The sequence below is a fragment of the Desmodus rotundus genome, chromosome 4, assembly GCF_022682495.2.
Source record: "Desmodus rotundus isolate HL8 chromosome 4, HLdesRot8A.1, whole genome shotgun sequence".
Taxonomy (NCBI): domain Eukaryota; kingdom Metazoa; phylum Chordata; class Mammalia; order Chiroptera; family Phyllostomidae; genus Desmodus; species Desmodus rotundus.
In genome coordinates, this window is record NC_071390.1 from 101,849,175 (window position 1) to 101,875,847 (window position 26,673).

Here is a 26,673-nt window from a genome sequence, read left to right on the forward strand (position 1 = left end):
CAGTGGCACAGCCTCCCCTATCACTCAGGCTGGGTACTCAAGGTGCGCTCTTTGTGTGGACTGAGTACACCCTCCTCTTGTAGTTGAGCCTTGATTGCTGTTGGCAGATCAATGGGAGGGATTTACCCAGGCCAGTCAGCTGCAAGGACTGGCTGTGACCACTGACCACCAACCTCCACCCTCCATGGAGGATCAGTTGTGAATGGGCAGGGTGGTGGTGCCCCGATGTGGTCTTTAGCTGTCCACTGGAGTTTCCAGGGTGATGCAGGCCAAGGTCAGCCCCCACCTATGTTTGTCCCAGGCTACTCTGACTTGTCTATAAAGCAATCTGAGGTGGTTGCTACTTGTGCTGGGCTTGGAGATTCCCAAGTAAAGCCAAACTGTGAATCTAGGCTGGGTGCTATTAGTGCCACTTAGCAAGATGTATGGGGCCTGGTGGCTCACTGAGGCCAGCTGTTGCTTGTTTGAGAGAATTTAGGAAGTTGGCAAAGCGTGAGCCAGGACCAGCCATTCATATTGAAAAGTCTCTGTTAACAGCATGGTTGGGCCTGTGAGGTGGATGGGACAGAGATTCAGGGGATCTCCAGGGAAGGGCAAACAGCGTTAGCCAGGTTGATAGAGTCCAAGATATGGCACCAGCCTGCCAGCTCTGTGGCTCTGTGGACCTCTGCCCACCATTCTGTGTAAGAGAAAGCTGTTCCCAGTTTTTGCCTTGATGCCAGACACTTCAGTTTCTCCCTGTATGCCACTGGTGCCTTTCAGGCTGCAACCTCAGTGCTGAAGCTCAGAGGAAGTGAGTCTGAGTAGGTGATCCATGTGCTGGTTCTTTAAGAGGAACTGCTTGGGACACCAGAAGGTTCTTCCACTGAGTCCCTGCCGGGTTTTGCAGCCAGAAGTTATGGCGACTTATCTTTATGTCACTGGGACCCTGGGCTCGAGGACCTGGTGTGGGGCTGGGACTCCTCACTCCCGAGATATCCCTTCTGAATTTTTATCCACCACATGTGGATGTGGGACCAGCCCATTCTGTATCTCTACCCCTCCTACCAGTCTGGATGGATATCGTTTGTTTAATTCTGTAGTTGTAGGACTTCCATTCAACTTGGTTTCTGACTGTTCTGAGTGATGGTTGTTCTGTAATTTAGTTATAATTTTGATGTGGTTGTGTGAGGAGATAAGCCATGTTTGCCTATACCACCATTTTGACTGGAAGTCTGAAACAGCTTCTTATCTTCAGTTGCAGATTCTTTATCCTGTCCTGTTACGCAAAATGCTCAGCCTCCCAAGTCCAGCCCAGTGGTACCCACTGTTGTGTCAGGAGCCTCATCAGTGAGAACTCCTCCTGCTGCAGACCACTTCTCCGAGCCTGTGGCCTCAGTCACACGGCCATCAGAGCTGCCACAACAGAAAGGTATTGGAGAAACTCATTATGTATGCAGCTCACATACACACACGATTCAAATAGGTGATTTTTAAAAGTAAAACTGTATAACCATAATTTTTAGGAAATATGAAAATAGTAATATATAATCTCAGTTCAAATATAACTATTTTGTTTTTCATATATTAACTTTCAGTCTCTCTGACTTTATGTTTTACATAATTGCAATCAGTTTAAATACTGTTTTGTATTTTGCTTTTACATTTACTAAATTATTCACACTTCTTCATCTATCTACAGTCTTTGTAGTCATTTTTCCGGCTAATAATTCATTGAGTCAATGTCGTATAATTATTAGTCCATCCCTCTAATAAATCATGGAACATTTATTGCCTACTTTTAAAAGTTATTATTGTTTCTTTTATAGTAAGTACCCAGGATTCCCTTATTTCATGTATTTCCACATCCTATTTGATGATCTCTATGCTTTGTCATTATTATTACTGGAAAAAGTAGCTTTTGACCCAATTTGGTGAATGAGAGGAGCAAAAATGAAATTGTATCTCACTTTGGAGCATTGACAAATGATACATTTTGTTTGTGTGCTTGTAATAAGTGGCAGGCAACTAAAATGTGTTGTTTTGACCCTGTTTTCCCACATTTTCTTTCCTTTTGGAAGTATTAATGATTATTTTCTGTCTGGCTAAAATTCCAAATCTATCAGTATTTCAGGTTAATATATTGTAGTTTTCATTTGATGAGAGATAACAGAACTGCTTTTAGAAATCTACAATTTGTATTTCCAAATCAACAATCAGTAATAATTTTAGGGACTGCATGCACTAGGTAATGACAACTTCTGACTGCGTAGGAAGAGCTCTCTCATATTCTGAAACTCAGGAAAAAAGCATCATAAATCCTTAGGCTGATTTCACTGCCTATGTCTGCTGAGTATTTATGTAGTCTACAGTGCCTTTCTATCATTTGATCAGATTATACATTACAAATTTTTTATTTGGTTTTATAGGAAAACCAACTCCAGCACCAAGGAGTGTCCATTGATTTCTAACCATCCAGTGGATATATTAGGAACAGAATCTAGTTTTTTTAAGTGTTTGCCTTCAAAGTGAAGGGCTGATAGGAAAGTTTTGCTTATCCTGAGTAAGGGTAGGTCAAAGCCCTAACTGAATGAATGCTGTCTTTTTTGTGTTTTTCCTCTGCATTGATGACTCATTCCATTTCTTAACTATCTTGCTTGTTTGGGCTTTTTAAATTACCTCTACTAATCTTTTTCCTATCATATTTTCTTTTTGATTTTACTTTAAATGCCATGTTGTTATTTTACTGTGTCATTTTGTAAACCACTTTCCTGCTAAACAATCACAAGTGTGTTTCCTTTTTTCCTTACTAAGTAGATTTGAAAAGAGACTTACTGAGCACTTACAATGTGCCAATTACTTTATATTTATTATTTCATTTAATCCCCATATCAATCCTATGATGTAGATATTACTTGTTTTACAAGTGAAAAAAGTGAGATTCACAAAAATTTGGTAACCTGCCCAAGTTATAAATTTAAGCAGAGGAGTGAAAGATTTCTAACTCAGACCTTTCTATCATTATGCTCTTCTATAAAATGAGGCTGAATATTTTTGTTATTGGGTGATAAACTCTTGATTTATTGAATAAGTAACAGAAAAGATAATACTGGAGACATTTGAATTATAGCTTTTCATATTCCTTTTTCTTAAGTAGGAGATCAGGTTCTTAGTGGCCTCTGCCTTTGGATAGTCTGGGGTACACAGCTGATTGTTGGTGTGAGTTAGGGCTACCATGTATATGTTGTACAAGTTGTAGTTTGTGTGAATGGTGCCTCTTGTAGTTGTGCAGTGTGCCGCCTGCATAGGACCTGGTGTGGGTCTGATATGGCTACTAAAATAGCACTACCTAAAGGAGATGAGCCTTTTTCTCCCAGCTTCGGAGATACCCTTGCTTAGTTATTCTCTCTAGGACTCAGCAATTTTTACTGGGTTTTAGAGGAGAGGCTTCATATTTTCACTCCTAATATTTTTTTTTTTTTTAAACTCTGAACCAAGATGGCGGCGTAGGTAGACACACGGCGTCTCCTCCCACAACTAGAACTGACAGAAAATCGAACAGCAAGGAAGTCTGACACCAAGGAAATAAAAAATAAACATTCATCCAGACCGGTAGGAGGGGCAGAGACGGGCACCAGGGCGGAGAGGACTTGGTTGCCGTGGCAGGACCAAGACTGGCGGAGTGTGGGAGGAACAGGGCAGGCAGTCTGACCACTGGCAGACCCTGCGGCCCCACATTCATGCACAGATAAACCGAGAGGGCCGGACTCAGAGTGGCGGAGAACGGGGCGGGCAGAGCGGCAGGTAGCACCCCGCGGCCCCACATTCGCACACAGATAAACCAGACAAACAGCAGGGAGCAAAGCAGACCGCGCAACCCAGGGCTCCAGCTCAGGGAAATAAAGCCTCAAACCTCTGATTGAAAACGCCCTTGGGGGTTGGGGCAGCAGCAGGAGAGACTCCCAGCCTCACAGGAGAGGTCGTTGGAGAGACCCACAGGAGCCTAGAGTGTGCACAGGCCCACCTACTTGGGAACCAACACCAGGGGGGCCCAGTTTGACTGTGGGTAGCGGAGTGAAAGACTGAAATCCGGTGGAGAGGGGAGTGGGTGCCAATGCTCCCTCTTGGCCCCTCCCCCACGTACAGCGCAGCGACCAGCGTTACCCCACCCCAGGGAACACCTAAGGCTCCGCCCCTTAAAGTAACAGACGAGCCAAGACAAAAAAAAAAAAAAATGGCCCAAATGACAGAACACTTCAAAGCTCCAGAAAAAATACAACTAAGCGACGAAGAGATAGCCAACCTATCGGATGCACAGTTCAAAACACTGGTTATCAAGATGCTCACAGAATTGGTTGAATCTGTTCAAAAACCAGATGAAAAAAGAAACAAAGGAAAATGTACAGGGAACCAATAGTGATGTGAAGGAAACTGGGACTCAAATCAATGGTGTGGACCAGAAGGAAGAAAGAAACATCCAACCAGAAAAGAATGAAGAAACAAGAATTCGGAAAAATGAGGAGAGGCTTAGGAACCTCCAGGACATCTTGAAACGTTCCAACATCCGAATTATAGGGGTGCCAGAAGGAGAAGAGGAAGAACAAAAAATTGAAAACTTACTTGAACCAATAATGAAGGAGAACTTCCCTCATCTGGCAAAGGAAATAGACTTCCAGGAAGTCCAGGAAACTCAGAGAGTCCCAAAGAAGCTGGACCCAAGGAGGAACACACCAAGGCACATCATAATTACATTACCCAAGATGAAACAGAAGGAGAGAATCTTAGAAGCACCAAGAGAAAAGGACACAGTTACCTACAAAAGACTTCCCATAAGACTGTCAGCTGATTTCTCCAAAGAGACCTTACAGGCAAGAAGGGGCTGGCAAGAAGTATTCCAAGTCATGAACGGCAAGGACCTACATCCAAGATTACTGTATCCAGCAAAGCTATCATTTAGAATGGAAGGGAAGATGAAGTGCTTCTCAGATAAGATCAAGTTAAAGAAGTTCATCATCACCAAGCCCTTATTATATGAAATGTTAAAGGGAGTTACCTAAGAAAAAGAAGATCAAAAATAGGAACAGTAAAAATGACAGCAAACTCACAGTTATTAATGACCATACCTAAAACAAAAACAAGAGCAAACTAGGCAAACAACTAGAACAGGAACAGAACCATAGAGATGGAGATCACATGGAGGGTTGTCAATAGGGGAGTGGAAGGGGGAGGGGGGGGGAAAGGTACAGAGAATAAGTAGCATAAATGGTAGGTAGAAAATAGACGGGGAGGGTAAGAATAGTGTAGGAAATGTAGAAGCCAAAGAACTTATAAGTATGACCCATGGACATGAATTATAGGGAGGGAATTTGGGAGGGAGGGGGTGGGCAGGATGGAGTGGAGTGAGGGGGAGGGAATGGGACAACTGTAATAGCATAATCAATAAATATATTTAAAAAAGAAAAGAAAATATATATTTCATTGGGCTGAATCCCTCTCCCTTCTCCCCAGCTTAACTTTGTATATCTGAGTTGTATATGATTCATTGTTAGAGTAAGATAAACTTTAGCTAAACGTTATTCGTTGTTATTTTTATACATATAATAGAAGCTTTGTTAATATAATGTAGATAAGAATGATATTTGAAGGGTTTTATTAAAGCAGTGTTTATTCTTTTGGGTTTTTAACCTTCTGAGTTGCATGTCAGAAATTTTTATTGTTGTTTATTAATTTTATTTTCCAGATAGTCACTGACATTATTATTACTTTAATGTAGCGGTTTACAGTTCGAAAATACCTTTCACCTGTCACTGGATCATCATGTGAAGCAGGCATATCGTACTTCATATCCCTTTACAGATGAGGAAATTGTGGTTTAGACAGGTAGACCTCTTACCCAAAGATACACAGACTACCAAGGAGGGGCAAGACCTACTGCCGGTCTCTTGCCACAAAACCCAGTGCTCATTTTACCGATTCAGCAGTTATTCAAAATATTGTGAATTTCATTATGCCATTGCCAGTATCTTAATCCTTTCAATGTATTTTTATCAAAACTTCAAGCTGTGATGTAGGTCATTTATTTTATGGATGATATCTCCATATAACGTAATTGGTAAAGGCAACCCTTATTTTTAAACCAGTGAGACAAATTTTATTCTTTATGAGAAAGTCTGATTTAACTTTTTATTCCAAGGAAATGTTTTCATAGAATTGCAATGGGTATCATAAACTCCTCTGAGAAATAAATTGCAGCATATATCTCTTAAGCCAAGTTACTGTATACAATCAAATTTAAATGTGGAAGATCTAATATGGTAGTCTATAAAACCTAGGCACTGAGTAAATACACTGTTTCTCATTACCAAATTTGAAATAAAGTGGTGTAATGTGTACCTAATATTAAGCTATTTATGAAGAAATGGTTATCTTGAAAAGCATTGTATTCCTGTAGTAAATATATGTATTGTGTGTATCAAACTCTGGTTATTTGACTTTTTACAAATATTTACATTAGGGATCAAGTATAAATATCAGAAGTAACTTAATTTCATCAGTCATCATCATAAAAAAAGGATGTTCCCATTTATATAATAAAAAGAAAGATACACATTGCTAAGTAGTAATAGGTTTATCTGCTAGTAAATATTTGTTAAAAGGAGGTAGAAAGAATTAAATATTGTATAACATGAGGTGGGAAATGATAATAATCATAAATATGTTATAAATGATAAAATAGGTTGAAAAGTACTTTATTGAATATCTCATATTGACTTTGAAAGAAATCACGTAGAATTCTTATCTGAATTTTATCCATTGTATCTTGAAAAAGTCAGTAGTCCTAGAAAACATTCTACTTGTTTTTAGAAGAATAAGCATTACTGAGGATACTCAGGTTAGTGAAGTTTCTTTTTTCTAACTAATGACTTGCCTGAGGAATAAGTATTAACAATAGATGAAAGTAATTGTTTTAAATTAAGTATACACAAATATATTTTTAGATAATAATTAATATTTATATATTAGTATATTTCAGGTACCATTCTAAGCTTTGTACTATGGATATTAATTCATTTAGTCCTCAAAACACTATTTGAGGTAGCTATTACTACCTCACAGATGACGTGGTGAAGAACAGAAAGGTTAGTAACTTGCTCAGGGACACACAACTAATAAGGGGTACTCCTAGAGTTGAACCCACAGTCCCCGTCTTTACCTACAGCATCAGGCTGCTTGTCAGTCAGTATTTCTTAGTGTTTTTGCTTTGTTCTCATCGGGACTTCCAAAAGCAGTGAGTTGTTTGACAGCAGTGATTGGAGACCACATACATGCAGAATTATTAAATAAATATATCACCCTACTTCTCAATACTTCCGAATTATTCAGTGAGAACCAACCCTATTTCTAACATGCTGCATCTTTAACTGTAACACGAATGGCAAGGTAAAATAAAGTCTATAGATGTACAATGCCTTGATTAATTATTTAAGGAAGGAGGACATTTTCCCTTTTGCCTGAGATTTTTGTACCTCAGGGCAATGTGTTACAGTAAGATTTAGGTTAAGTTAAGAATAGGTGTTTCTTTTGTGAAGTGAGGGAAAGAAACACTGTTGTTAACACCAGCGCTTTCCTAAGTAGGTAAGTTTTAGGAAACAGAGTACTATGGAAATTGACTCCCTTAAAACCATTCTTTTTTGAGAACCCTTGGAAATTTTTCTAGTATGTGTATCTAGTTTGAAGACCAACTTAGGATAAGATAACAGTTGCTCATAAGTCAGAACGCTTGAATTTGAAAAAGCTAACCTCCACAAAGGATTTGTTCTCTTAAGACTAGTTTTATTTATTTCCAATGTAGCTGTATCTAGGGAGCAGTGAAGAAACCTTTTATTAAGTAGCCCCAAGGACATGGTCTCCTGGAGAGTTTTGCCTGAAGGTACTTTAATGATGGGTACTTCAAATCAAATGTCCTTTGTAAATTATTGGAGCCCTGTTGGTTGCAAAACTCCTAATAATGTTAAATTCTATGGTTTTATGGTTTCTTGCCTCTTGGTTCAATATAGTCATACCTTTGAAGTTCGAATTAAGACAGAATAAGTTAGGATATAGCATTTCCTCCCCATTTGGTGTTGGTCGTGATTGGGATGGAAGGTACTCCATGTACATTTTTGCAGTGGGTTTTGGGTTAAGCTCTGGAAGACACGTCATGTTCTACCGCCTTACAAATGCAGTCTGTGTTTGTTGTACATAGGTCCTGGCTGTGGAAGTGGATCTCAGTAAAGGCACTTGGGAGGTTCTCAAACCATTCATGTACAACGGAGCAGTAACTTGGCTGAAAGCTCCTTTCTGACTGCAACTCCGCATTTGTTGCAGTTTGTATGTACTGGACCCGGTCTAGAACAGGGCGCTTAAATATGGATTGATTGTTATTCTGGAGCTCTTACTATTCCTCTCTGGATTAACTAAAATGGCATATCCTTGTGCCGTTAGTATTACCAGACTTTCAACAAAGTTTACTTGAACAAGCAAAGGAAGGCTAAAATCTGAACATATTGTCACAATTGAGGAAGGGCTTAAATCTTGATACTTTCATATGCAGCACTTCTTTAAAAAAAATTGCATCTTTTTTCAGGAAAATAAGTTTTGAGTATTTGGGGTGACATTCTGGTAATATAGTACATTGACAAGTATAGTATAATCTGAAATGATATAATAAATAGTAATTACTTTATGCTTTCTTATTCATAAATTGCTTCTAGTGCATTGAGTAGTTCTATAAATCTTTTTGTCATTGTACAGCCATCTCATATGCTTCCAATTAAGCATTGGATATTTTTCTGATAACTGAAAAAGTCCATTTTTATTCATTAAATCTGGAGAAACAGAGGAAAATACTTCTTATAATACATATGGTGTTCCTTTGATTATAGAGTCAACAGCCTGCATATTCATTCAGTCATGAAAAGAATGGACTCTCTTCGGATTTTTTTCCTCATTATTGACCTGTGCTAGCTCAGCACAGTAAATGGAATTTCCTCCTGTTTCTTCTTTCTCTTGTTTCCTTGTATCGTATATATGCATACACATATAGGGTGGGGCAAAAGTAGGTTTACAGTTTTGACTACGTGAAACATGGAGTTTATTTTTGTATTATTTATTTTTATCTTTTATTTTCCAATTACAGTTGACATACAATATTATATTAATTTCAGGTATACACCCTAGGGATTAGACATTATGTAACATACTAAGTGATCATCCCAATAAATCTTGTACCAGTCTAACACCACACATAGTTATTATAGTATTATTGACTATATTCTCTATGCTGTGCTTTACACCCTCATGACTGACTATTCTGTAACTACCAATTTGTACTTCTATTCCCTTCACCTTTTTTGCCCATCCCCCCAAATCCCCTCCCATCTGGCAACCATCAAAATGTTCTCTATATCTGTGAGTCTGTTTGTTCTGCTTTTTCATTGATTTTTTGTTTTTTAGATTCAGTTATTGACAGATATGTATTTATTTCTATTTTATTTTTATTTTTTTATCTTTTTCTTCTTCTTAAAGAAGATCCTTTAACATTTCATGTAATACTAGTTTGGTGGTAATGAATTGTTAGCTTTTTCTTCTCTGGGAAGCTCTTTATCTGTCCTTCAATTCTAAATGATACCCTTTGCCCTTTGCTGGGTACAGTAATTTTGAATGTAGGTTCTTCCATTTCATCACTCTGAATATTTCTTGCCAGTCCCTTCTAGCCTACAAAGTTGTTTTTTGTTTTTTCTTTTTTTTCTTTTTTTTGGAAATCAGCTGGCAGTCTTATGGGGGCTCCCTTGTAGGTAACTAACTGCTTTTCTCTCGCTGCTTTTAAGATACTCTCTTTGTCTTTAGCTTTTTGCATTTTAATTATGATATGTTTGGTGTGAACTCTTTGGGTTCATCTTGTTTGGGACTCTGTGCTTCCTGGATTTGTATTTCTGTTTTCTTCATCAGGTTAGGGACATTTTCTGTCATTATTTTTCCAAATAGGTTTTCAGGTTCTTGCTCCATCTCTTCTCTTTCTGGTACCCCTGTGATGCGAATGTTGTTACGCTTGAAGTTGTCCCAGAGGCTCCTTACACTGTTGGGCACTGTTAGGGTTTTTTTTTCTTTTTTCTTCTTGCTGTTCTGCTTGGGTGTTTTTTGCTTCCTTATAGTTCAAATTGCTAATTTGATTCTTAGTTTCATCTACTCTACTGTTGATTCCCTATTAATTATCCTTAATTTCAGTTAGTTTATCCTTCATTTCTTACTGGTTCTTTTTTATGGTTTCTATGTCTTTTTCATGCTTTTGAAGTTCTCACCAAGTTCCTTGAGCATTATTATAACTATTGTTTTGAACTCTGTATCCAGTAGTTTGCATGCCTCCATTTCATTTGGTTCTTTTTATGGAGATTTCTCCTGTTCCTTCATTTGGGACCTGTTTCTTTGTCTTTACATTTTGCCTGCTTCCCTACGTTTCTTTCTATGTATTTGATTAGAGCTGCTATGTCTCCTGCCCTTGGTAGAGAGACCTTTTGTAGTAGGTGTCCTGTAGGGCCCAGTGGTACAGCCTCCTCAGGCACCTGACTTGGTGCTCCAGGTACACCCCTTTGTGGGCTGTGTGCACTTTCCTGTTGTAGTTGAGCCTTGATCACTATTGGCATTAATGGGAGGCATTAACCCTGGGGCCAAGCTGCTAACCAAGACTGTCTGCCACTAGTGTCAGGCCTGAGGCCACTTAGCATGAGGTACAGGTTACACAGAGGCCAGATGCTATTTGTTTGAGAGATTTGGGGAGAGTCTGAAGCATGAAGGAAGACAGGCCATTTATATGGAAAAGCCACTGGAAACAGCTTGCGTGGGCCTGCAAGGCTGGTGGGGAAGAATCACCAGCTCAGGGCAAAGAGTGATAGCCAGGTTGATTCAGATATCTCACCCACCTACCATCTCTGTGAGGGGAGGGCTCATCAAAGGAACAGTGGCTTCTGCCAGCGTTTTTGTCTGGGAGAAAGCTGCCTATCACCCCACCTCTCACTGATGCCCAGCAATTCAGTTCTTCCCTGTATGCCCTTGGTGCCTTCAAGTGGCCGCCCCAGCACTAGAGCTCTCAGAGAGAGTGAGTCCAAGTAAGTCTATGCATGGGCCCTTTGAGAGGAACTGCCAAGGACCCCAGAAGTACTCCATCTCACTCAGCCTTAATCCCTGCTGGTTTTTTACAGCCAGAAGTTATGGGGACTTCTCTTCCTGGAACTGGAAGCCTGGGCTTGGGGTCCTGGTTTAGGGCTGGGACCTCTATTTCCTCAGGGGGGACCTCCGCAGCTGAGATATTTCTCTCGATATTTATCCAGCACTCATAGGTGTGGAACCAGCCCGTTCCATTTCTCCACCCGTCTTACCAGTCTTGATGTGGCTTCTTTAATTCTCTAGTTGTAGGACTTCATTCAGCCAGATGTCGGCAGTTCTGAATGATGTTAGTTCTCTAGTTCAGTTGTAATCTTGATGTGGTTGTGGGAGGGCGCGAATACTGCATTTACCTATGCTGCCATCTTGACCTGAAGTTATTATTTATTATTATTGTATTATTTTCCGTATGAACAACTGTAAACCTGCTTTTGCTCCATTCTCTATGTGTACTTTTTAAAGTACAATGCTAATTGCATTTTAAGGAAGTACTTCATTTTTAAGGAAGTCCTTAAATGAAATATTTCTTTTCTATAAAAATCTTTTTACTGTACACTTATGTTTAATTGTAAACTTCTTAGTATATTTAACCTCAGGTCTAATATTAGTCAAATTTTCATTTTAACTAGGCTTTCATTAGAGGAACATGATCCTCAGAATTTGGTCTTTCAAGGTATCAAGTTTATTTCTTGTATTTTCTGGAATTGTTTAAATTGATTTTTATTTTGTCAAATGAATTTGTAATAACTGCCACTTTATCTATATTTAGATGTTTCAGTGAAGCTAGCAGATTTTTTCATGACTTTTTCAGTGAGTCAGAGTGTGGAGATTGCAGCTTCACTCCTGTGTAGTTTAAACTTTCTTCCCTTCTAAGCTCAAATTTCACTCTTTAATAGCTTTTTTCTTATTATAGACATAGTTACATTTATCCATGCTATTTTAAAAGATCACCTAAAAAGACAATGAAGAGTGCATCAAGGGACTACCATGTGACTTTGGAGAGGTCGGACTTTATTGTGCTTCCAATTTTGTGAAATGTTCTTGAAAATTCACGCTATGTTCCTGGGTTTTGCTTTTTTAAAGCTGATCTATAAGATTTTCCTTACAGGTGGTTTATTCTTATTTATAAAGTGTTTTCATTAAGATTATTTTATTTTCCCTCTTAAAATTTCTGTGGATGTTAATTTTTTAAGTATTGATTTTACCACATTAATTAAATAATAAAAATTCCCAATCAGATTTATAAAGGGAAGTATTAAACCGTTACCAGCTGCTGTGCCTTTTCTACAGAATCTCCCTTCTTGTGGTGTATCTCAGCGAGGACCACTTCTTCTCCTACTTCAGACTCAACATGCGGGCCCTAGACTGAAGCTGGGATGATTGGCCATCTCAGAAAATACACTTTTCTGTAATTGCCACACTTACAGGGTCACAATTAATAACCCCCCTCCCTTTTTTTTTTTTAAACCATCTACTATGAGCAGAGAACTATGCCGAATACAGTTCTTTTCTTTAACTGTCATTCTTTTTCCGTTATGAGAACTGAGTTACCATCAAGGTGGCATTAGCAGAAGGAAGGTATCAAATATCTGTCTACCTGTGCTGTGTGCTGTATACATTCATTTCAGTATAATGATCACTGCTCACCAAGAAAGCACAGTCCCAAAGGAAGTATACCACAATGGCCCTAAGGTTAAAGAAGGTAAACATTTGTAGAGCTCAGAAGGATTCTCAGAGATTGTCGTTGCAGTTTCCTAGCTATTACCAGTGTAATTACATGGTACTTTTTTCACACTTAAGTCAGCTAGTTCATATTAAAGCTGCTTTTACTAAACTGCTTCCAGAGATTTTCTAACAGTTTCAGTTGTGATAATAAATTTGCTGATATTAATATGCATGCTGGGGTGCTCTTTGGAATGTCAGAGTTCTTTCTCACTTTTAATGCAATGTCAAATTTTATTTCTCATCTTTCCTGTTGGTTTGACTCTTGTGTTTGTGCTTTCCACTTTACAGGCATGCAGTATGGTGAATATGTTAATAATCAAGCTAGCTCCGCACCAACTCCCTTGTCATCAACTTCCGATGATGAGGAAGAGGAGGAGGAGGATGAGGAAGCAGGTCTGCTTTAGCTTTACACCAGTTCTTAATCTTTTCCTACTCAAGGTTTTCTTTGGGGTTTATTTTTTTTTTTTATTTTTTTGTTTTTTATGTCCACAGTCTTATTAGCCTCTTAAAAAACTATCTTTGCAGATTTAGCTCAACGAACATGCTTGGTTATAGAAGGTTGGGATCACTTAAAATGAAGCATTTGCTTGTTTGTTTGTTTTGTTTTTCCTCCTTTAGGCATTGTGCCATTTTTGTTAAATAACAATACCTCTTTCATGGTGGTAGAGTGCTTTCTTCTTTTAGAAATGCATTTCCTCATATCATGCGAAAGAGTGAGTAGTGACTGAAGCCTTTGACTGCTGATTGCTCTAACACCCTTTTAGCAGTAGCATTTTACTTTCTGCTTTGCATGCTACTGTAGTCTAATCAAAATGACCATTTGGATTTCATAACAATGACAGAGAAATAGGACAGTGGTTTCTTTTGAGGCCCTTTTGGCACATATTATATATTTAGAAAGCCCCAAATTTGTAGTTATTTTCCTGCTTCATGTAGTAGTTCACATCTTGTTAGTTGAGGAAATTATGTATATGATTATGTGTTGCAGCCTGTTTAATTTTCCTTCTGCCTTTAATAGAACAGTGCTGAATGTTAAGCAGTATAGTTTCTCCGTTAATTCTAATAGTTTAAGACTGAACCAGTAAGTGGTGACCTTTTGAAGTTATTGTATGTGTGACCATGATCCTCCCTCTGTCACCTTTACTATTGAATGGAAGGGTTTGTTCTGTATGCAGTCCATGAACTGTTTCAATTTCTTATGCATTGAGAGTTCCAGATGAGGAGTAATTTTTCTTACTCTAAATATATAAATGCTCATCTATCTGAACTTTACATAATTTTTATCTTACACAACTTCAATCTTACAGAAAAGTTGGAAAATGAGCAAAAGAAACTCCCATATATATTTTCCCTAGATAGATATTTTTGACCCATTTATTTTATAATATTCTATATATACAGTTCTTCCTACATCATTTGAAAGTAAGTTGGGGATACCATGAACCTTTGCCTCTAAAATCTTCAGTATAATGTTTTTTTTAATCATTGTAGTTTTTTTATGAAATAAAAACATTTATTTGAGCAATAAGAACTGCAGCCCAGGAGAGAGAGATCAGGTAGCAACCTAAATTGTACTCCAAATGAGAGGTCACCTCTTATAGAGAATTTGCCTGCCCGTGGTTCCCACTTTAATCCATTTCTTGTAAATGAGGCTTCCAAATTGTGTGGTTCTGACTTGTTTACATCATGCAGTTCTGATTGGTCAGCATAAATGCAGATGAGGATATAATTTGCATAGTTTTGATTGGAGAGGGCATGTCTCAATCTGTTGATCAAAAGATGAAAACCATGGCTTCCCTACAATATTCAATAACAAGCTGGGCATAATGTGGGAAGCAAAAAGGTCAATCTGAGGTTCTTTCCGGTATACAGAGTAGACAAGGAACCCATCAGCAAATGGCCAATGGACTTTTATTATTCATTAAATTTGGACCTTTGGTTGACCATGGGGAGTCCCCTGTAAATTACTTCACAGGGTAAGATAATGTTTTAAGTAACATAAACAAAATACAGTTGTCAGGAAACTGAACACTGATACAGTAATGTCTGGTACATAGTACATAGGCAAATTGCAACAGTTGTCTCAGTAAGATCTTTTGTACCTCTTTTCATGGCCAAAGGATTCAATCCAAGGTCGTGCATTGAATTTAGTATTCATTTCTGTTTAGACTATAAAGGAACAGTCCTCAACTTTTCTTTCTCTTTTCTTCACTTTGATATTTTTGAAGAATATAGGGAAGTTATTTTGTATAGTGACCCTTAGTGTGGGTTTATCTGATGTACCTTATGATTCGGTTCCAATCATGTGTTTTTGGCAGGATTTTCACTGACGTAATGTCCCATGAGTGCATTCTGTCGGAGGCACATGGTATCAATTTGTTCCCACATTAATGATGTTAATTTTGATGTGTTGATTAAGATGGTATCTGCTTAGGTTCTTCAATTTGTCCTACTTTTCACTCTTGAAATTAAAAATTAATTTGATGCTACGTAAATATTCTGTTCTTTATTAAACATTTATTAAACGTCACTAGTTTTCGCATTCGTTAATGATTTTCTAATTCCAGTATTCTTTATTTATTAGTCAAGGTTTCATTATGGAAGAACTTTTCCTTTTCCCTTATTGATTTCTTTGAGTTCATATTGACTCATGGATTCTTATTTTACACAGTGGGTTATAATTCATTATTGTCATTAGTTATTTTGGTAACAGCTTATCCTAGACTTGGCCAGTGGCATCTCCTTGACACTGTCTTTTTAAATGTTCCCATGAATCTTTAAGCATTTATTTAAATACCTTAGGCCTCAGTAAGGTGTTCCCAGCTAGTCTTGTACTTACACTGCTGCATCCCTGGAGAATGAGACATTTCTCCAAGCAGTCCTGGTTCCTTTAGAGGAGAAGGGTATTTTAGAAACCAAGATTTGATTGTAATGTATGATCATTACTACCATTGGCCCTGAGATGAGATCATGTTCTTATCTCAGTTTATTCTTCTCCACAATTTTAGAAGGCAGAGATAATTGGCTCCATTTTACAGATGAGTTGACTGTGGTCTGAACAAGTTAGGTACCATTTGTCTGGTGGTACAATACTAAGTAGCACAGTGGTGATGCACACTGAGTTCTCTGTCTCCAGAAAGGTATGAAAAGAAAGGCTTCTCCTAGTGAGAACACAGCCCTGGAGTAGGAGGGAAGGAAAGGACGGGTGGCGGTATGTAGTCACTACAGTATATTCACATGTTGCCATCCTCCTCTGCCTTTTTTATTTTGCTGCAAAATAGTACGACTGTACTTTGCACATTTTTTGCTAGAATCCTGGTGTTCTCCATGCATGGTTTCTAAAAAGAAAATCATTTCTGTTGATTGAAAAATGAAAGATTATTCTCAGGGAGGAGAATGAAAAATGGAAAGAAAACCTAGCTTTAAAATGAAATTTAGTTGTTTTTTTTTTTAAATTCTACTCAGTTACAATAATTTTTTATATGAAAAGAGATAAAATAAAGTGGCTTGCATTGGTTTGGGGATTACATATGAGTATTTCGTTTTTAATCTTTTTATAGGTTTTAAATTTATTTTTTAGTTATAGTTGACATGAAATACTAATTTCAGGTGTACAACACAGTGATTATACTTTTATATGTGCCAGATGGGTTACATGGAAGTATTTCTATAAAGTAGAGATTTGGAGTGCTCTCATTTTTAAGCATTTCAGTGTTAATTAATTTTCTATAGTCATGAGATTTTTGTGTGTTTAGGTTATGTCGAATTTTTCTCCAATTTTGAAAAAATTTACTGAGCAGTAATGAAATATCAACTGGCAGGTGTGGAAATCAGTACCACTGCTCTTCAGAGTTACTGTGTACTGACTGTAGCTTTTCACTTACTCAGGTGCCCGGTTTCTTTGACAGCAGGTCTGTCCAGCAGCCAAGATCAGGAATATTTATTTTAAACTTTCAGTTTTAAAAGAAAACTATTTTATTTCAGTTCTGATTTTATATTAAAACCATCTAATTATATTTTTTAAATTACATGCTGTAACTAGGCTTCCTTTTTAAACTTTCCTCATTAAATTCATATTTGGAAGCTAAAATAGGATTTTGTACTAGGGACAGACATATTTTGTTAGAAATGTCTAAAAATTCAGAATTGTTGGAAAATAAATTTAACATTAAAGAAAATGGTTTTTATTTTAAATTCTCTCCTTTTTGAACTTACTCAGCCCACTACTATCCACTCCTTCAGTCAGTGCTAGAGTAGAATTTCCATTAGTTTTAGCCACAATAATGCAGACAAGTACTGTCATACTCCTAATGGTAAGGAATACTAACTTCAAAATGGGAGTGAAAGGGAATACACAGTGAAAGAAAAATTAAGAAGTGAAATCAAGTAAAAGAGAAGGAGGGAAAAAAAACAAAGTCTGATTCAGACTCCAGGCTTTGGCCCGCTCTTGTCCCTAGATCAGCTAATGTTCTGTTGTGACCTGCCCTTTAGGGAATATTCAGGTTGGGAAGGGGTCAAACAACAGGAAGCTCTCTCCTGTGGTTCTGGGAATGCTACATTTTGGAAGTGATGTTGGAAAAAAACATTTTGTATTTTTCATATGCTAGTTTTAAGATGCTAGTCAGTTTTTGTTTGACTTTCACACAAGCTAATAGTAATTATTCAGTGCCAAGCACTGCATCAGAGATAATGTTTATGGTTTGCTCAGATATGTTAAAGGCAATGTAATTTGATACAGAACAAGTTAAGTTGACTCCTGTAGATAATCAGACAATATTGGCCTACTTAGCTCTAAATTCCAAAGAGAATTTTTTTTAAGTAAGTAATACAGGATTATTAACTATAATCACCATGCTATGCTGTAAATTAGATTCTCCCATGCTTATTCATCTTTTTTTTAATACTTTTTTAAGTTTTATTTTTTTGATATTTTTTAAGAGAGAGAAACATCAATTTGTTGTTCCTCTTATTTATGCATTCATTATGATTTTCTTGTATGTTCCCTGACCAGGGATCAAACCCGCAACTTTGGTATATGGGGACAACACTCTAACCAACTGAGCTACCTGGCCAGGGCCCAAACTTACTAATCTTATGACTGGGAGAATGTACTTTTTAACCAACATCTCCCCTTTCCTCCCCACCAGGAGAATTTTTTTAAGTGTTCAACCCTATCTTTCCCTTTAATGGATGTACTATTTTATTATTTAAACAAGCAAACATCTTTGCTTAAATAAGCAAAGATGCATTGAATTCAATGCATATTTAATATATTTTTTTAATTTTATAAATTTAAGCCAGTTCCTGAGTCTGTAAAGGATATAAAAGGATATTCATGCTATCAAGAAAAGTATTAGTTTGAGGGGTTTTGGTATTTATCTACATTAAACAGAAAATGTGGTACTGTATTTGCAGGTAGACCTGTTACATGAACATCCACTTTGCAAACATACTGTATGTGTGATTGCTGTAGCTAGCTGGAAGCCCCATCTTTCCACCCGGTGAGAGAGGGCAAAGTGTTGGAGCTAAAATGGCAGGGGATTTGGTACCAGTGTCTGGAGTAGAATTCAAAAGGTACTTTCAAATAGAAATTGTGTTCAAATGGTGATTGGGTGTCTAGGCTAGCTGTAAACTAATGAACTAAAGTACTAAACATTTGCAAATGCTCTATTATTGCCAGCCTGCTACAGATGTATAGTATTTAATCAGTAATATGGAGTATGTCTTTATGGAAGACATATAAAACAAAATTATAGTGAGTCCTATGTTAATGATAGTGTTTTATAGAAATATATAGGAGAATCTGGAACCAGATGTAGGGTAGGATGACTCGGAAGATTCTCAGGGGTGTTAGTAGGGGATATCTGAGCTGAATCTAAAAGAGAAGTTGTAATTAGGCAGGTGAGGGATCTGGGGAGAGACAGAGATACTTCTTAAAGCAAGAAGATTGAGAGAAGATGGCCCATTTGGGGAACTTTAGTGAGTTTGGGACCTATGGTCTGCAAAGGACAGTGACCAGAAGAATTGTATGAGTCCAGGTGGGATGGCTGGGGAGATCTTTGAGAACCTTGTACAGCAGATCCTTGAGTAATATCATTTTATTATAAAGTTAATGAGATACCAAAGGAGCTTAACTCTTGTTTATATCCATTAGCCTGTGGTCAAATTGATTTCATTATACACTGTTTCACTTAAAGTCACAGAAAATAATGTTAAGTAAGGACTAACTGTCCTTATTACTGTCCTCATATTAAGGTGTTTGGATTTTATCTTGAAGGTAGTGAGGAGTCACTGAAGGCGTTTACTGGGAAAACAACAGCCAAATTTGCATTTTAGAAATATCCCTTACAAAAGAATTCGTTGGGTCATATTGAAACTATAGGCTCTTAGATTAATCTGGTGACAAAAATGAGTTCTTGGGCTAAGGTAGCAGGAAGGCTGAAGAGGGAGATTTTTACAAATCCGGAGTAATTTGGTTAGCAGTGATAAGTGTTAAGGGATGTTTGGTTGAAGCCTGAGAAAAAACAATTGGCTTTATCGGTCAGGTGGTTCCTGTCTTGTTTTTCGTTTTCCTCCCATTTGTAGTACTGTTTGGGGGGGGGGGGGCGGAGGAAAGAGAGAAAATGAAGAACATTTCCTGAGTCTGGCAAACATCTGTTTAATGTTTACAGTAGCCCTGTGGAGGGGTTGTTAATTTAAAATCTGTTGTTGTTACAAATAAGAAGTGTCTCAGAAGTGTTAGGTGTCTTGTCCATTACCTCTCAAATGATAAATGGGGAAGATGGAATTTGACTTAGACTTTTTCCATGTTTTATGTAAGTTATGAGGAAATACAATTTCAAACCATCTGGTTAAGTTAAAGTTGAGCAACACTAGACAGTACGTTGGACATCTTTGACCCATGTTGCTTGTGTTTTAGGGAGAAACAGCTTAAGTCTTTTTATTTTTTATTTTATTTTCAATTTACTGATTTTAGAGATAAAAATGTCAATTTTTTGTTCCACTCATTTATGCAGTCATTGGTTGCTTCTTGTATGATCTCTGACTGGGGATGGGACCCGCAACCTTGGTGTATCAAACCACCTCAGCTCCCTGGCCAGGGCCTAAGCGTTTTTTAAAAGGCTTAAAAGCACCCTGATACTTTCCCCCCCACTTAAAGGATTCTGAGCTACTAAGATCTGTTCTCCTTACTTCCTCAGATTTCAGCTCTTCCTGTCTTCCTCCTCCTCCTTTTCTTCTTTCAGTGTGTGACAGGGAGCCAGTGAAAGAAAGAGGGAAAGTTCTCCCCAAGTACTACATTCAAATCCCCATTTGTTCTCAGAGAGTTTATCATCAGTAGTTGCAGTGCGAAGTGGCTGAGGTGAATTGGGCCTACGTGAGGTTTAAGGGTGAGGACAGTACCAAAGCCTTTGTTCCACTGGATCAGCTGGTACGGAGAAAGCAGTACTTTGCTTGGTATAATTGTTCCAAAGATCGGTACTCCTCTGCTCGAAGAGTTTTATAGTTTTAGTGCTTACATCTTGGTCTGTGATCCACTTTAAGTTAATTTAGTGTAAAGTGGAAGGAAGGGTTCTAACTTTATTCTTGTGCATGTGGATATCTGGTTGTTCCAGAACTATTTGTGGAAAAGAATATTCTTTCCCCATTAAAATATCTTGGCATATTGTTTTGTTTTAGGGTGAAATTCACATAATAATAAAACTAACCATTTTTAAGTGTACAATTCTGTGCTATTCAGCACATTCACAATGTGCGCAACCGCCAGTCAGCTCTATCTGATTGTATCGTTTTGGTTTTTGTGCAATTCTATTTAGCTCTAACTTACGAATGTACTAACTAAACATTTCATTATCCCAAAGGAAAACTGTAACCATTAAGTAGCAACTTCCCATTTCCCCTCCTCTCAGCTTCTGGAAACCACCAATTTACTTTCTATCTCTAAATTTGCCTATTCTGGATGTTTCATATAAATGAAATCATGTAATGTGTGACCTTCTATGTCTTACTTGTTTCATTCACTTAGCATGTTTCAATGGTTATTCATATTGTAGGACGTATTTGGACTTCATTCTTTTTTATAGATGAATATCATCCCATTGTATAGATATACCATCTTTTGTTCATCCATTCATCTACTGATAAAGATGGATATTTGTGTGTAGGTGTGTTGTTTTTAATGCTCTTTCAGATTTTGGCCTTATTCTTTAGTTATAAATTCACAAGTATAAAGAACAAAAAGGAAGAGCCATTTCTTCCCATTCTTCCAAGTGATGGCATATGTACACCATTTTTCTAGTTATCACAAAGAAAGCACTTCGTGTCTTCCGCTTACTACTTTGTAGTCCTCATAATTTGTCTAGGTTACTGTATATCCAGTGTCTCGTCTAAGCCTCACAAGAACATTTAAAAAGGAACAGAGGGTATTTTTTTAATTGTTCTCGTTTTACAGAAGAGAGTACTGATGATTGTCACTCACCCAAAGTTATATAGCAAGTAAAAGACAGAATCTAATGTAATTGCAGTCTTTTGCTCCAAATCTGTTCTTTGCTGGTAGTAAAATCATCCTACGCAAAAAGCTTTCGCTATTATGCCATGAGTCAACATATTTAATTCACATGGTTTTCCCACATTATTTAATAAGGTAATTATGCATACCTATGCTTTTTATATCACAGTTGAAAATTAACTTAAACTGTGGTTTACACCCCATTTATAATACTGTTGTTAAGAGCTAGGAATCAGCCCTGGCTGGTGGGTCTCAGTGTATTGAGCATTGGGTTGCAGGCCAGGTGCTCATGGATGCGAGAGGCAACCAATCAATGTATCTCTCACACATCAATGTCTCTCTCCACCTTTTTCTTCCTCCTTTCCCCTCTCTAAAATAAATAAAAATGAAGAGCTAGGGATCATCTCTGTACCACAGAATTTTGTCTTACAGTGAAAAAGACCAGTATCTCTGACACAAGAGTCAAACCATGTGCATTTTTGGTTTCATTCTTCACTATATACTCTAGCATATTTGCCTACGATAACTGTAGGCTCTCAATAAATTATTTCTGTGTTGAGTGAATGAAAGAAATGTATTGTATGTTCTATTATCTGTGTGACCCATAACTAAATCTTATCACAAATTGCCACTGACCATTTCTCTTAATCTTGCAGATTGACTGAACACACATAATAAAAATTCTTATAGTCCAACCGATTGAGTAGAGTGCCTTTCGTATGTATTACCATATTAAATATGGCAGGCACTATGTAATCTCCATTCTGCAGATGAATAAACTGAGGCATAGAAAAGTTTAGTAACAGGCTAGGTAGCAACCCAACCCATAGACTTCTCTTTTATGAGGGTTTTATTCAGCTGTGCTATTAGAAAAGTCATTAAAATGTAATTATCTCAAAATATCCTAATACTGATAAAATATATTTAATAGCTTGCAGTTTTGTAGATGAAGTTTTTGAGATGTAACTGTATGAACATTTCTATCATTCTAATATTTATATTTGAGTAGTTTGACATCTGTTCTCTATGATGTTATCACATGTGTTTGATCCAGTTTTATTCCACTCATCAGCTCTGTATTCTCCCTACTCATTTCATATCCTTATATCAGAAATTTATGTCTTTTAAAATGTCTCTAAACGTCAGTCATCTTACATTTTCACTAGAGTCAGCAAAGCTGCTTCTTTAAAAGTGCCAGAGGCTGCTCTAAGAGACATTGTCATTGTAAACTTAGTGACATTTGGTTTTGCTTCTAGGTGTTGACAGCTCTTCCACTACAAGCAGTGCTTCTCCACTGCCCAACAGTTACGATGCCCTAGAAGGAGGCAGCTACCCAGGTAACTGGCTCTGTGCTTGTTCAATGTTTATTTGGAAAGTTAGCCTCAACTGCTTTCAAACATGAACGTATGTTATACATAATTACAAGGTATTTTTTTACAGGACAAAAAGATACTTTTCTGCTATTTCTCAGCCTTAATAGAGTTAATTATTAATATAACTATGAATGTTTTTTCTGGAAGGCCTAAGTAAATTTATTATTTTATTTTTGTTATTATGCCCTTTATCTTTTTCCTCTTTCTAAAAGTCTTTTATAGCGAATAATTTTTCTCTCCTTTTCCCTTTTTTTTTAATGCTAATAACACCTTAAATATTTATATTTCTGTTCTCATGCTTAGGTCCCTGAATTCCTTCCCACTAGCCTCTGAATATAGTAGGTCTTTGACTTTTTATTCCCCCTATGGCTCCTGGCCACCTCCACCAGGTAAATAGATTAAACAACTTGGATGTAGTTTTTGGAGGCATTACTTTTAACCATATCTGGAAATAACTCTGCTCATTACATAGAAATAAGAGTGGTGGATAATATTGAAAGAAAAAATACAAACTTAACTTTTATAATTAAAGTCATTTTTACTATAATATCTTGTACGGTGATTTTCCTAGTTGGCCTGTCTCCTGTCACCTGACCACCACACCTGCTCTCCCTCTCTTTCTCTCTCTCTTTCTCATGAGTCCAAATGTCAGGACTAACAGAACGAGTAATTTTGCCCTTCTCTTTATTTCTTACCACTCTGGTAATAACTCAGCATTAACGTTGGAGTACCTTGCTGTCATTGTCCTATGATTCAGTAGAAAACTTTAATCTGTTCAGCTCAGTATAGAATCACCCTTTAATATTTCAAGAATAATTAAAGAAGCAACTTAGTCTTTCATGGTTAACAGATTTTTTCCCCTAGGAACCACTGTTTGTGTGTGTTTGTAAGAAGTGGACCATTCCAAAAGCAGTTGCTATCATCAAAATATTCCAAAAGAGTTACTTCATTCACTTGAAAGTTAAATACTTTAACTGTACAGTATTTCGTGAACTTCAAAGTAACCTAAGTGAAATGTGCAGTGTGGTGTAGTTAAAAGATCAGGGTCTTGGAGTTAGACCTTGGTTTGTTTGTATTCGTTTATCAACAGATCTTAATCTTGTTATGAACTGTGCTTTGACAATGAGTGAGCTACAGCAAGTTTTCTAGCTGTTTAAATTGCACCAAAATTAAGGAAAATGTGCGCATGGTAGCAGTAAGTTTAAATGAATTGAACGTTTACTATATGTCAGGTACTAGGATAGATGTTATAACTGTAGAAATGTATAAAATATCATACATTTCTTAAAAATGAGGAAAAGTTTTTGACCTCTGTGTTTATGACTCTAGTTATTTATTTCTTACACTGATGTCACGTTAGGAGACCTTGTAGTCCCATCACCGTGAGGAGAGACCAGCAGCAGATTTAAGGATGATACTGTGTTGACACTCTTGTCCTTCTAAGAGGTCTGGGAGGTGACTAGAAAGCCAGTGAGCCAAGCCTTGCCTGATTAGCACGTGATGATAGATGAGCACGTGATGATAGACGGCAGAACATCCAGGAATGGGTGTTTAAAGTTAGAGCCAACAGAGGCAGTAGAAAGATGTGATTCCTCAAGAAACTTTTAAAAAGTAAGTTTTATTAAGTCAGATGTTTTTGAGAACATATTTTTGACAGTCTTATTCCTGGTGAAGAACATAATTTTTTTACATGAAAGACAGATTTAAATATATCTGTATTATAGATTTGACTCGAAAAAAAAATAACAGGCCCTGGCCATGTAGCTCTGTTGATGAGGGCATTGTCTGATACACCAAGGTTGCAGGTTCGATCTGTGGTCGGGACACATTTAAGAATCAAATTTTTGTTTTAAGTTTAAATGAAGGCACAATTTCAATTAACTAATTACGTTTTGCTGGCCATCTATTACACACCATTGTTTTAGGAGCTAGACACTATTCCCGATACTGTCTTTCATACTTTCACAATTTTACCCCTACAAATAATACAGATTTTTAGAGATTATAGAAATATGCCACTTTTTTCATGGACTTTTTTTTGTTATAAATAGCAGTGTCAAATAAATAGGCAAGTTAGTAAAAAGTGGTCGACACCCTTTTTATTGCTTTGCTTTGTTTTCTGTTTTTAGCCCCATTCCTGCTGAGAGAATAAAAGAAAAAACAACTGTATTTTATATGTATGATGAAACATAAAGGCATTATCTATTAGAAATAACAGCTGAATGAAATACCATATTTTTCAGGCTATAAGACGCACCCCCCCCAATTTGAGAGGAAATGGGAGTGCATCTTATAATCCAAATGTAGCTTACCTGGCTCCCGGGGGAGGGGTGGTGGAATGGGGTTTTTCCCCATATTTCATATTTTCCTCCTCTAAAACCTAGGTGTGTCATATAGTCTGAAAAATACGGTATTTGTCATAAAATTATACAAAATGATGTTTACTTGTAAATAACTTCTGTAAGAAATAAAAGATGGCGTGGGAACATATAAAACAAGATTAGCGAAATATTGATGATTACTAAGGCTGAGTGATGAGTGTGTGGGGTTTATTATTCTACTCTACTTTTGTATGTGTTCAAAATTTCTCATACTAAAAAGTTAAAGCGAAATGCTAAAGATAATGGCTCTCCCTGGAGCCAAGTCTTTATACAGTCGTGTTTTCGGTTGTTAACACCATGTTTTTCCCTTTCTTAGATATGCTTTCCTCATCAGCAAGCAGTCCTGCTCCTGATCCTGCTCCCGAACCTGACCCTATTCCAGCTCAAGTGCCAGCTGCCTCTCAGCCTTCAAAAATGTCTAAACCATTTGGATACGGTTATCCTATTCTTCAGCCTGGTTACCAGAATGCTGCCGCACCACTGAGTTCTGGAGGACCGCCCAGTAGCCCAGCGTATTCTGGGTTCCAGCAGTATGCTCAAGTATGTATTAGTCGTGGAAAGACACTGCCTTTCTACAAATTGTGAAGCTGTTACCAATTCTGACAAATCCCTGGTGATACAAATGGATCGTAGATGCAATACAGATATGCCTGGATCAAACAGGTAGAATTTGATTCCAGTTTTTATGTGTGTGCATAAATAGAAAAAGATAAAAGGAACTATAAATATTAACTTGTTAAAGAGGTTAAATTTGGATCACGACCATTAGCTATGATTTTTCTTCATTGTACTTTTTTCAGAGTCTCTGGTAATGTGCATTATATTAATTTTATAATCAGGAAATTAAAGTAAACGTTAAGCTTTTTTAAAAAATTCTGTACTACTAAGCTGGTTCCCTCCTCAAAAAGAATGATACGGTGTAAATACAGTTTACGATTTTGGTTCCACCTATTAGCTGTAACATATAACTGGTGAGAGCCACCCCATACAGAAGTGCTTCGTTATCTACTACTGTGACCCGTTCTGACGTGACCTTGTTTAGATTCACCTCTTAAATACCATCCCAATTTAATACAGAACAGTAAGTATTTTACATTTATATTTATTGAGAAAAAATAAAATATAAGGAAATGATTGAAATGGCAACAGCATTCTACTTACAATTTTTAGGAAACTGCAAACTGCTCTTAGTAGATTAACCTTACAGAAATATCATCTTAGGTGAACTAAGAATAAAAATTAGTAATAGTAAAATCAGCCCTGGTTGGTATGGCTCAGTGGATTGAGTGTCAACCTGCAAGCCAAAGGGCCTCCGGTTCGATTCCCAGTCAGGGCACATAGAGGTTGCAGACCAGGTCCCCAGTGGGGGCCACATGAGAGGCAACCACACATTGATGCTTCTCTCCCTTTCTCTCCCTACCATCCCCTTTCTCTAAAAATAAATAAATACAGTCTTTAAAAAAAGAAAGAGAGAAAGAGGTAGTAAAACCATTTGTTTCTGGAATCGAAT

At 37.2% G+C, this 26,673-nt stretch overlaps 1 protein-coding gene across 7 annotated transcripts in view; it reads left to right on the top strand.

The window, feature by feature from the left end:
* The window catches only part of SEC24B (SEC24 homolog B, COPII coat complex component), an 89,595-nt gene that overhangs the window by 33,603 nt on the left and 29,319 nt on the right, over positions 1-26,673 (top strand). For 3 of the 7 annotated variants that reach the window (XM_053922420.1, XM_053922415.1, XM_024551141.4), the window contains exons 3-6: positions 1,238-1,411; positions 13,192-13,296; positions 22,666-22,746; positions 25,480-25,703. In XM_053922420.1, the coding sequence (XP_053778395.1) occupies positions 1,238-1,411; positions 13,192-13,296; positions 22,666-22,746; positions 25,480-25,703 (584 nt within the window). The remainder of the gene's footprint in view (positions 1-1,237; positions 1,412-13,191; positions 13,297-22,665; positions 22,747-25,479; positions 25,704-26,673) is intronic. The other 4 variants (XM_053922416.1, XM_053922417.1, XM_053922418.1 and 1 more) reach the window with 3 other exon arrangements.